This window comes from Bidens hawaiensis, unplaced genomic scaffold (assembly GCF_021521415.1).
Source record: "Bidens hawaiensis isolate Kalapana, Puna unplaced genomic scaffold, B.hawaiensis_p1.1 tig00015610_1, whole genome shotgun sequence".
NCBI lineage: Eukaryota > Viridiplantae > Streptophyta > Magnoliopsida > Asterales > Asteraceae > Bidens > Bidens hawaiensis.
The window spans coordinates 298,957-311,327 of NW_027492396.1; the positions used below are offsets into that span (position 1 = coordinate 298,957).

Genomic DNA, 12,371 nt, shown 5'->3' on the forward strand with positions numbered 1-12,371 from the left:
ATGAAGGAGCTGGAGAGTGGCGGTAGAGGTTGGATGGTGGTGATGGAGATGGTTAGGCTAATATGGTGAACAAGAAGGTGAGATGGCCTTGTGGGGCCCACATATAAACATAAACATGCCAACTCAGTTAAATAAACGTTCACACTCGCATCTCCATTAACGTTGATAGTTAGCAAGGGAATGACAAAAACAATAGTGTTAAAGTTAGGACTAGTGATCACTAGTTTGTTATAAAGTGAAAGTTTGAAAGTAGTATTAACGGATAAAACCTACTAGCATTAGAAACCAATATTCTAAGCTTGTTATAAAGTGAAAGTTAAAAGCAGTATTAACAGATAAAACCTAGTAGCATTAGAAACCAATATTCCAAGCTGAAATTAAAAAAAAAAAAAAAAAAAACTTTATTCTTTATCAAAATTCATTGGGCGTTTCGTACCTGAAGACATACATACATTCCGATCCATTTCATTTCACCACTGCGGCCACCGTCGAGTGTAAAACCCTAGCTAGGTCTCACTGCACCATGAATTGTTCAAGTAAGCATCTAATTATATTCTATAAATATACAAACAATCGCTTCATTCTCACTTATCTGTCTCACACCATTTGTTGCTGCTGCAGTATCTGGTGAGGTGCCGGAGGAACCTGTTGTCTCTAAGTCATCCGGACTGCTTTTCGAGAAGCGATTAATCGAAAGATACATTCTGGTCAGTTCGATTTCTTTCCTAGGGTTTATATCATAATAATCATGGTGAATATTCTATAATTCGTGTTAGTTTTTGCATAAATTCGAAAATTGAACATAGGAGTTTCAGATAATTACTGTGCAATTTTATAATAATCATCGTTTCAACAATATTTGGCTGCAGATTGACTTCCAATTTCAAAATTAGGTGTACATTAGTCTCAACTCTTGTGGAATATAGGGAGTGACTTTCCGAGATAACTAAATATAATAATTATAATAATAATAATAATTCTAGTGTTAAAGTTGTAACAAATTTACATCAAAGTTTAACCAAGTTGTTATTGCTTAAGGATGTAAACGAGCCAGGCCGAGCTAATTGGGATCGGATTGTTAAAAACTCGAACTAGGCCGAGCTTAAACAAGCCTGAACTCAAGCTTTTATATAGGCTCTCTTAATATATGAGCTCGGGCCCGATCTTCACATATTGAGTCTAAACAAGGTTTATTTTTAATGAATTTATATAATAACTAACTATTATTATGTATTAATTATGATAAAAATAATTAAGTATTGTATATACATTATAAATATAGATATATATGTAAATAGTTAGAAAATTATATAGTGAAATAACTAAATAATATATAAATACTAAACAAGCCGAGCTTGAAAAACTACTCACGAATCGAGCTCGAGCTTTTATTGTGGCTCACTTAATATATGAGCTCGAGATTGGAGCTACACATATCGAGCCTAAACGAGTTTTTTTTTGGTAGTTTGTATTTAATTATTTTACATAATGAGTATTATTATGTATTAAATTATGATAAAAAATAATTATGTATTATATATTCTATTATATATAGATTATAATTATAAATATATACGTAAATAGTTGTAAATTTATATAAATTAAATAATTAATAAAATAAACGAGCCAAGCTTGAAAAACGACTTATGAACCAAGTTCGAGCTTTAAAGATAGAGCTCAAAACAAACTGAGCTTGGGCTCGTTTACACCCCTTTTATTACTGGTTCCAGTCTCTTTTGACGTTTTTATTTGGTTTTGACTAGGACTATGGAATATGTCCGGTAACTGGGGAAGCTTTAACTATGGATGATCTTCTTCCGATAAAAACTGGCAGGGTTTGTTTCTTATGAACTTGTATAGTTTAGCCTAATATTTTTAAAGTTGATTTTTGATCATTACTTGCACATGGAAAATTATAGTTTTAAATGATATACATACAGGTGTTGAAACCAGAACCATTGCAGGCTGTAAGTATTCCAGGTATGGTTGGAGTGTTTCAGAATGGATATTTTGAAACCAAGACCAGTGCGGACACTCAATCGTCGGGGACGTTATCCCCATCCCCGACTCCTCCGTCGACTAGAAAGAAAAAGGGAAAACGAGTAAGCACGCCATCTTCTAAGCCTAAAGTCACAATAAATAAATGGTCTATAGCAGAAGAAGAAACTCTAGGTCGAGCATTTATTCATATCTTTGTGGACTCGAACACTGGCAACAACCAAAAAGGCACCGATTTCTGGGCTCGTGTCCATAAGTATTTTTGTGATGAAATAGGTTCTTCATGTCGATCGGCCAACAATTTAAAGTCACATTGGCACATGATGGCAAACCCGCTTCACAAGTTTACTGAGTTTTACAGTCGCAACAAGAGCAATGGTTCAGCTGACGATCAAGTATTGAGTCTTACTAAAAAAGAGTACATGGAAGAAGTCAAAACAGTTTTCAAGTACGAGCATGTGTGGGATGTCGTAAAAAACGAGCCAAAATGGTTCGAATTGTCCCCCTTCCAATCAAAGAGAGCTAAGACATCAGTTTCAGGCGACCATAGCACGTTAGCTTCTGACGCGCACACAACCAACATCGACGTTAGCGCTGATGATGCTCCAAACTCGATTGAGAATATCAAGATCAATCTTGATCACGAATTTGATGAACTGGCTCATCCAGCCGACCAAAAGAAATCAGAGCCAAAGACAACATCGAATGCGACACCTGTATCTGTTGGCAAACCCACCGAGCGAATGGAAAATTTTATGGATGGAAAAGCGCAAACCATGGACTTGTTTAAAGAGCAAATGACACAAGTTCTGTTTAATCAAGACATGAACATACTAATGATGGACCGAACGCACCTTGATCCGGAGAGATTGGCGATCCACTTGGAGTTATGTGAACAAATCAAGAAACGGCATAATATGTCTTAATTTTTTGTTATTTTTAGTATATGTACATTTTTGTTTTTATATGCATGTTTGTATTTTTAGTATATTAGTTTATTTATGTTTTTATTTTATCTATATTTAAAGTTTTTACTTTTACATTGTTACATTAGTTTAATTTATATACAAAATTAAATTATTATAAAACTAGTTTGATTTATATAAATTAGTTGTAGAAGTAAGTGATGATTTTGATGCTTAAAAAATTATGTAGCATTGTAAGAGAAACGAGTGTTTCAAAAGAAATTTAAGGAATTTTGGAATATGGTGTGGCAACAAAGAATGAGCAAATAGTGTCGGTACTGTACCAGATATTTTTAGTACCAATTTTGTACCACTTTTCAAGTTTTCAGGATCAGTAGTTCCGGACTTCTGACATCGGTTTGGTAAGAGACTGCATTTTAGGTTGATTTACCTTAGAGTAATATCATTCCAACATCGATACCATGTTGTGGCAATTATTGGGATCGCTACTTTCGGTATCGGTACCGATTACTGAGCTCATTTCTAGTGGGAGTTGAGACGAAAGTTTGTGAAGGTTTGAAATATATTTGCATTGTAGCCTTGTAGGTGCTCTAAGTCGACATAAATTGATTTATATAAAAACATTTATATCTCATTCATCATATTTTACTTTATAATTTAACTAAATTATTTTTTGAAAATTTATTTCTCACAAAAACTTTTTGCATCTCATTCTTTATCTTTATCTTACTCTCAAACACTTATTTTATTGATTTCTCTTTTTTACACACTCACATAATTTAATGGATGATGGATAGTAGTTTTTCATATATGAGAAGCTACCGGATTATTTTATAATTTATGGTTGGTGTGACAAAATGGTGGACTCCGCATCGATCACGGGGTAGTCACGGTCAAATCGGAGATGCGTTATACTAGTTGTAGACAAATTGTGTTTTTCCCCTCTTCTCGGCTACTTAAGCATGTATTATCCTCACATGTTACTTGGAGCCAATTGCAAGAATAAAAACTTCATGTTATCATTATATTGTAAACGATTTTAAGCTCTAAAATACATCATGTGTCATGGAAGAGACCATAGAGATACAATCAAAGTGGGGTTGAGAAATTCAATATAGTGTCTTTTTTAAAAAAAAAAAAATTCGTCACATCTTAAGTGAGTGAGTTTTTTTTATGGGATCTATTGTCATACTCTCTCGACAAATATCTAGTCTTACGAGAATTACCTTTCAAGATTAGGGCCAAAAGGGTGATCACCACGTACCTAGTAAGATTGTGGAGGAGTGATTACTAGCTGACTGGTAATCCGATGTCAAGGTGATCACTACCTTTTTTAGTAAGAAGTTTTATTGGAAAAATAAGTTGTGAATGGACAGGAGTAGAAGTAAGATACTTAGTTAAAACATGAGGAAAACAACTTTTAATGTGATCATGTGTATGCTTTACTTGATTGTACTAAAATTAAACAATCTAACGTTCGCCATCAAGTTACAAAATTTGTTGGCAAAACAACTAAACAATTATCAACCTAAAAAATTAAAATAATGTTGTTATAATAAATCTTTGAACCCACATTATAAAAATGTTTCATATGACACACTTAAATAAGAAGTTCATTTAAAATTATTCACGCGTGCTATCTTATCAATATTCAATATGCTTAAGGAATACCTAGTTAAACTTACGATGATAAAATAGTACTTCATGCATTAAGTTACTCAAATTAGCATATAATGACATATACTTATGGGCCCTAACGATATCTCATGACACCTGACTTGATTATATTATAATTATAATGAGGCATTACTTTATATAGCATTCATGTAAGTTTCCTAAGTGCAAATAATTAGTATGAACAAAGTCAAAGAAAGATTATCAACTGGTCATGAACTCTACAACCTTACTTAATGGTCGTTCGAAAAAAGAAAATCTTAGTTAATGCATTGTGCACATACTTAAAGATCAAACCAGTACAATGAATAACACTACATGTTAATTAAAAAACATATGTTATGTTCCTATTGTCGTACTTTACGACATGCGAATCTTATGTGGACCTTGAATGTGTGAAGAAAATGAAAAATAAGTGATCACCCATTATGAGAAATTGTTGATCAAATACCTTGAGAGTCGAGAAACACTAATATTGATGAATAACAATAAATATAACCGATTGTGTAAAAAGAGAGAGACAAGCAACGACAAAAGTACAATCAATGATGACAAAAGAGCGACTAATGATGGCAGAAGGACCCAAATGAAAGAAGAAGTGACTACAATTATAGACATTTGTAGACTATAATTGAGTATTACGAGTAACAACTAGTAATGACCTGGCCACATAATTTAGGGGTGCGCAAAGTCGGTTCGGTTTGGTTATAAGGGCTTAACCCTAACCACAACTAACCATAATCGAATGGTCACTTAACCATAGTCGATTAACCGTCAATCATGGGTTGGTTTTGGTTAATTGTCCATCCATTTTTATGTTTTTTTTTATTTGTACAATTAAAGTTGTGTCGTAATGAAATTCCAAGCTCAATTATGAAGTTTTGAAGCATAAGTATACCTGTTCAAATCTTGGTTATGGTGTTACAAACTATGTTATAAACAAATGCATTGCAAATTTAAAATTTAAAATGTTCGAAACTAAAACTTGAGGTTAAAAGAGACAATGAACCATAATCATAATCGAATGGTCAGTCAATCCAATTCACTTAACCATAACCGTTGATTTTGCCCGGTTACATATTTTAGGGTTTATTTATTATTCATTTTATATCAATATCAATAATGTTTATTGGCGTTTTCTCGTAGCTGAAGTATACATTCTGATCCATTTAATTTCATTTTGTCGAGTGTAAAACCCTAACAAGCTCTCATCTCATTGCACCATGAATTGTTCAAGTAAGCATCTACTTTATATGCATACATCACTTATTATAGCCTCCTTACTCTCATTTACTTACTGTTTGCCTGATCTCTTTCACACTGTTTGTTGTTGCCGCAGTATCTGGTGAGGTGCCGGAAGAACCTGTTGTCTCTAAGTCATCCGGACTGCTCTTCGAGAAGCGGTTAATCGAAAGGCACATACAGGTCAGTCCGATTTCTTTCCTAGGGTTTATATTATAATAATAATAATAATAATAGTGAATTGAATTGTGTTCCCTAGGGTTAAACAAAAACATATTAGTTATCAGATACAGGTATTGCACATATTCAAAATTGACTTCTAGTTTCATAATTGCCCTTGTTGAATCATAATTAGTGAGTCACTTTCTGAACATAATTCTGGTGTTAATGTTGTAACTATTTCACATAAACGAGCTGAGTCGCATGTGAGCTACTCGAGATCGGCTCGTTTTAAACTCGAATAGACCCGCACTTAAAACGAGCTTGAGTTTGAGCTATTATTGAAGCTCATTTAATAAATGAGCTCGAGCCGGCTCACAAGCCTAAACAAACTTTTTATTTAATTTATTTAATATGTTCACATAATAACTATTATTTTGTATTAATTATTATGATAAAAATCAGCTTGAAACACGAACCAAGCTCGAGCTTTAAATTGACTGCACTCCTAGTATTACTGGTTCCAGTCTCTTTTGACATTCTGTATATGGTATTGACTAGGACTATGGAAAATGTCCGGTAACCGGGGAAGCTTTAACTATGGATGACCTTGTTCCGATAAAAACTGGCAAGGTTTGTTTTATATGGACTTTTATAGATTAACCTAATATTTTCATAAGTTGATTTTTATTATTACTTGCACATAAAAGATAATAGTTTTAACGGATATGCATGCAGGTGGTGAAACCAAGGCCTGTGCAGGCTGCAAGTATTCCTGGGATGCTTGGAATGTTTCAGAATGTATGTGTTACTCCTATTTGGTTTATTATCTAAGCTTGCATTATGTGTTACTGGTGTGGTATATAGATTTGCCTTGTTTTAATGGGCTAACTCAGACATGTTATTAAGAATATTGGTCTTAACAGTTAAGTGATTAAGTGTTCTTTTTATTTGACAACAGGAATGGGATGCCTTGGTGTTGTCTTCTTTTGCATCAGAGCAACAACTACATACAACAAGGCAAGAGCTTAGCCATTGTTTATACCAGGTACGGCTATTAGCCAGTCGCCACTTTCAAATATTATATTTGGTTCTATTGTTTAAATTATTTGCATTTTGTATTTTCTAGCAAGCCTTGTATTTTATGAAACTAGTACGTGTCATGTATCTCACGACAACACATGGCCTCTTGTAATTCGGGTCTACGATGATATGCATTGTATTCATGCATCAATGTATCTTTGTACACAAAGATATCTTACATATGAATATATGAATATATGATATCTTTGTACCTTTTAGATGGCTTTACTCAAACTCTTGTTTGATGGTCTTTCTCAAACATGCCAGCCTAAACAAACATCTATCACCTTCATTCCCATTCTCTCATTTCTAAACGCTTAAACTAAACACGCTTAAGTTTCGAATACTTATGGTTTTTATTTCCCATACTTGAAAGTTGAGAGAATGGGAATGAAGGTGAGCTTAGAATACTTATGGTTTTTATTTATTACTCATACTTGAAAGTTAAGCTTGCATTGGTTTCTTAATTGTCAACTGAGGTGACTTATATTTTCTATTATCTGTGTATACATATTATATTGAAGAAAAGTAATAGGATAGTTAGTGACTTAGTGCTAGGTACCGAGAAACCACATGGTTATTTATTTTTCATATTGCATTCGCTATGACTTCAAGACTGGATATCAAACTTGTATCTAAAGCATCAAGAAGACATTTATTCAATCTAAGTATCTAACACAACTACTTGAACACTTTACTTCCACTTTTAAACTCCAATTTTTTACCACTTTCTTGTACCAACTAGTTTTTATACAACTTCCAAGTTGTTTTTAGTTGTTAGTTACCTTTGTTCATTAAATAGTACCATAACTAGAATATATGACATTAAGCATTGAAAAGAAAAGAGTAAAGTCTTGATCTTTGCAGGAAAAAAAGCAACTTACTTTAGTGATCATAACATATGCATATGCCATGCATTTCGTTTGTTTCGGTTTAAGTTCAGGACTGCCAAATTTATAACCGGACTACTCTATTTTATAAAGATAAAGCCAATGAAACTAAAATTCTAACAAATTTAAATCAAATGTTTTGGTGCAGCTTGTAGTTTTTTTTGTCAGTTTTTTATTTTTGTGTTAACCTCTAGTTCATACCTGTATTGGCAGCATGATTCAGCTTGCCGTGTAATTGCAAGATTAAAGAAAGAACTAGATGAAGCCAGGACAATGTTGGCACATTTGGAAAGACAAGCACCAATGCCAGCTTCAATAGAAGTGATAGCAAATGCTTCTGCTTTAAGCAATGGGAAAAGAGGTTTTTAACTTTTTATTTACTTTGCTTTTGAAATTTGTAATTCTTTTAAGGACTCATTTAGTCTACTATTTGGTTTGACAGCTGCTGAGGATGATGAGTTGGGTCCTGATGGTAAGAAAATCCGGCAAGGAATATCAGCCAGAATAATTACTGAACTAACCGACTGCAATGCTGCACTTTCACAGCAAAGAAAGAAAAGACAGGTACCTGTTGATTCCATTCTAGTTTTGCTGAAATGTAGAATTATGGCGTTTATTTGACATTTTTATATTTGTGCAGATTCCTCCTTCATTGGCTCCATTGGATGCTGTTGAGAGGTATACTCAGCTTAATAGTTATCCACTTCACAAAACAAACAAAGCTGGCATTTTATCTATCGATATCCATCAATCTAAGGTAAACTTTTAGCTTGAACTGGTTCTGTTGCATCTTTTCTTTATCTTATCGTTGAAGTGCCCACTTGGCTTTTGTTAACAACTCAGTTTGTATAGAATCAAGGATTCACTGGTCATGTTTAGGCATGTAAACGAACCAAACGAGGCTTGTTCACGTGTGCTCGTTAAAAGAATAAATTATTCATGTTCGTTCGTTTATATTTTGAACGAGTGTAAGTGAACAAACATAGACGAATGTAAATGAATGAACATAAAAAGGGGAAATGAACATGTTTTTGTTCATTTGTTAGTTGAATACCCAAGGTGTAAACGAGGATAAAGAAACGCAAACGAACAAGCATAAACAAACGTTCACGAACGTAATCGAACAAACAAGACGTGTTCATGTTTGTTCGGTGCGTATAATGAACAAACTTTTTTGTTCGTGTTCATTCGCTTATTAAATAAATGAACATACACAAACTTCCCGCCGAACGGTTCACAAACAGTTCATTGAATGTTTGGTTTGTTACAAGGCCTAGTCGTTTTGCTCTTTTGGAGTCTTTAAGTATTATAGTTCTACATAAAACTTAACTTTATTGTATTTGCATTGTTCTTGTACTTGTTGGTTATATATGAAGTGCATAAAGAATGGACTACTTGTTCTATGAGTAAAATACTTGAAGTTTAGCTTTGTTCACTCTTTGAGAGTCCCTTAATTAATTTCCGAATTTTCTTGGCCTTTTATTGTGTCATTAAGTTCACTAATTTTTAAAATATTTCAAAAAGTTTGTTTCCAACTTCTTGCTATCAGAATATGAAACTTGATAATTGTTGCATGATGAATAATATGTTTTGCACTTCAGGATCTTATTGCTACCGGTGGAGTTGATACAAATGCTGTAGTTTTCAACCGATCTTCAGGGGAGATCTTATCTACACTCAGTGGCCACTCCAAGAAGGTTCTGTTCACTATTTGGTAAAAAAGTTTAATTGATGCCATGTTGTGATCTTATTAACTTATTTTTGAATTCCAACTTCTTTTTGTTTTTTAGGTCACCAGTGTCAAGTTTGTGGCTGACGGCGAGTTGGTTGTCTCTGGTTCGGCTGACAAGGTAAGGTTATTCACCATTATCATTTCTTTTGAAGAAGTTTATGACAAACTAAAAAGATAGCTTTCAACCAGAACCCATTAAGCAAATGCTTATTTGAGTTTTTTTTTACTAAAAGCTGAGATGTTTAATCGATCCTGTGGTTATCTTTTGCATTAAAGTTTACCTTTTTATATGTGCAGACTGTTCGTGTATGGCAAGGATCCGAAAATGGAAGTTATGATTGTAAGCATGTTTTAAGGGATCATACAGCTGAGGTATTTTGCTATTTAACTTTACTTAAATAACTTGAATTATGCAAATTGTAAATTAACATATAAAATATCTAGATGTAATACTAATGCATGTTTTCATTGGCCAGGTGCAAGCTGTGACTGTTCATGCTACAAATAACTACTTTGTAGCAGCATCTCTTGACAATTCATGGTGCTTTTATGAATTATCATCAGGCTTATGCCTTGCACAGGTTTTCTTTTTTCCTTACACGGAAATATATAGTGTTCACTAATTAATGGTTTTTACTAAGATTATTATTTATTTGGGTCAATTTGTAGGTAGAAGATTCATCCTCATCAGATGGTTATACATCTGCAGCTTTTCATCCTGATGGTCTCATTCTTGGAACCGGTACCTCTGGGTCTATTGTTAAAATCTGGGATGTCAAGAGCCAGGTATGATAGGCAGATGACGGGTCAGTTGGGTGACGGGTTTTGGTCGGCGCGACTCAATTATGTTTCTGTTTTTTGTGCAGGCAAATGTTGCAAGATTTGATGGGCATGTTGGGGCGGTTACTGCAATATCATTTTCAGAAAATGGTTACTTTCTTGCTGTAAGTGTATCTCTTGTAAAAATTGCTCATGATAAGTTGTTGCTGAGCTGGACACACACTTAATATTTGTATCAATTTGTCAGACTGCTGCTCAAGATGGTGTTAAGTTGTGGGATCTTCGTAAGCTCAGAAACTTCAGGACTTTTTCACCATATGACGAGAATACACCTACACAATCTGGTACTTTCTTTGTTTAAAAATATAGCTTTTGTGGTTCAGTTTCTGAATAATTAGATTTTTATTATTGTCAAAGTTTGTTTAACGTTTAAAGGCTTTTTTTAAATGTATAAGCTATTTTTGTTTTATCCGCAGTGGATTTTGATCATAGTGGAAGTTACTTGGCGATAGGAGGTTCGGACATAAGGTAATTCTTGGTTACAGTTGTTTGATGGTTTTTATGATTTTTTATAATAATTCGATGTTTTATGTTTTTTTATAATATTCTAATTTTCGAATAAAATAAATAAGAAAAATGGGTACATTTATAGGACCCCGATTACAATATAACAAATTTTTTGCCGTATACTTATTTCAGAGTTTATCAAGTGGCAAGTGTGAAGTCTGAATGGAACTGTATCAAAACACTCTCAGATTTGTCTGGCACAGGTTATATACATTTTCGTTTGTATACAGTATACGCCTTATGAAAATGTATTTTTTTTTTTAATTTAATTCTGAAATTTATTCTTGTAACATGGGATGCAGGTAAGATAAACTCTGTAAGATTTGGTCCTGATGCGAAATACTTAGCAGTCGGGTCAATGGATCGGAACCTTAGATTGTTTGGGCTGCCTGGAGGGGATGGTGCAATGGACCAAGAATCTTGAAGTCGGTCCAGTTGCTTTTTTTTACTAATTATTGGTGTCGGATTATGTCGAGGGTGGTGGTGTTGTATTATTCAGGTGTAGCATCATTTAAACATGTTTATTGAGTTTGGTTTTTAGATTTTGTTAACTATGCAAGAACCGAGTTTATAGATTTTGTAAACAAAGACGATCATGATTATCCATAGGATGCGGTTTATCCTTTTTAACGAATTTACAGTCCGTCCCCATAAACCACTCGCGCATCGACCCAACGCCTAATTCATTTCTAATCAAACCATTTGTCCTTATTTCAACAAAGGAAGCACAGGCCTTTTCGATCTTTTTGTCTTGGTCCCAATTCAACATTAAACTCATTAAGATAGAACCTGGAAATCAAAAGCTTTAAATCAAGATAAACAACTTGATTTGAGATGGGCTAAATCTCCAATTACAAATCCTAGTTTTGATTAACACAAACATCATCTACAACAATTTTTTGATTCTGCAAAATCATCTTAAGTTAGGGTTTATGCGGGAGTTTTATCACATTGTTTTATGTATATTCTGAAAAATAAGTAAAGTTATGGTAAAACTAGATAATGTTATGAGCAATTTAAAACAAACCAAAATTTTTAAAGTAATTAGACTAAATAAATTATTTAATACATGTTAAAATTTTAAGCACTCAAAATTAAATAATACGAGTCAAGTAAAGAGGTTGAATTACTATAATAATGTATATCAGAGATGTACGGGATGAGTTAAAAACTAAGAGAACTCAAGAGAGAACCAAATTATCAGGCAAGCGGGCATGGCTGACTAAAAAATATAAAGGAAAACCAAGAGAACTCTAGAGAGTATGTATGTATGTATGTATGTATGTATGTATGTATGCATGTATGTATGTATGTATGTAT

The 12,371-nt window shown here is 33.4% G+C and overlaps 1 protein-coding gene across 3 annotated transcripts; it reads left to right on the forward strand.

Moving 5' to 3' along the window:
• Positions 1–413: 413 nt before the first annotated feature.
• On the forward strand, positions 414–11,593 carry LOC143549492 (pre-mRNA-processing factor 19-like). Of its 3 annotated transcripts, none has more exons than XM_077040389.1 (18): positions 414–536; positions 622–707; positions 6,561–6,632; positions 6,738–6,800; positions 6,961–7,047; positions 8,186–8,333; positions 8,415–8,536; positions 8,613–8,729; positions 9,574–9,669; positions 9,763–9,822; positions 10,002–10,076; positions 10,181–10,285; positions 10,374–10,490; positions 10,571–10,648; positions 10,732–10,828; positions 10,961–11,012; positions 11,184–11,254; positions 11,354–11,593. In XM_077040389.1, exons 1-18 carry the CDS (start codon positions 524–526, stop codon positions 11,473–11,475), a joined length of 1,581 nt encoding a protein of 526 aa, XP_076896504.1. In that variant the 5' UTR covers positions 414–523; the 3' UTR covers positions 11,476–11,593. The 3 variants fall into 3 exon arrangements, with proteins under 3 accessions (XP_076896504.1, XP_076896505.1, XP_076896503.1); XM_077040390.1 differs by lacking the exon at positions 622–707 and adding an exon at positions 5,938–6,023 and having other exon boundaries at positions 423–536; XM_077040388.1 differs by lacking the exons at positions 414–536; positions 622–707 and adding exons at positions 5,761–5,834; positions 5,938–6,023.
• Positions 11,594–12,371: the final 778 nt, after the last annotated feature.

Excerpts from the sequence above, each read along its gene's own strand:
- LOC143549492 (XM_077040389.1), top strand. Across the intron at positions 708-6,560 it reads TAATCGAAAGATACATTCTG|GACTATGGAAAATGTCCGGT; the intron begins GTCAGTTCGATT and ends GGTATTGACTAG. Across the intron at positions 6,801-6,960 it reads TGCTTGGAATGTTTCAGAAT|GAATGGGATGCCTTGGTGTT; the intron begins GTATGTGTTACT and ends ATTTGACAACAG.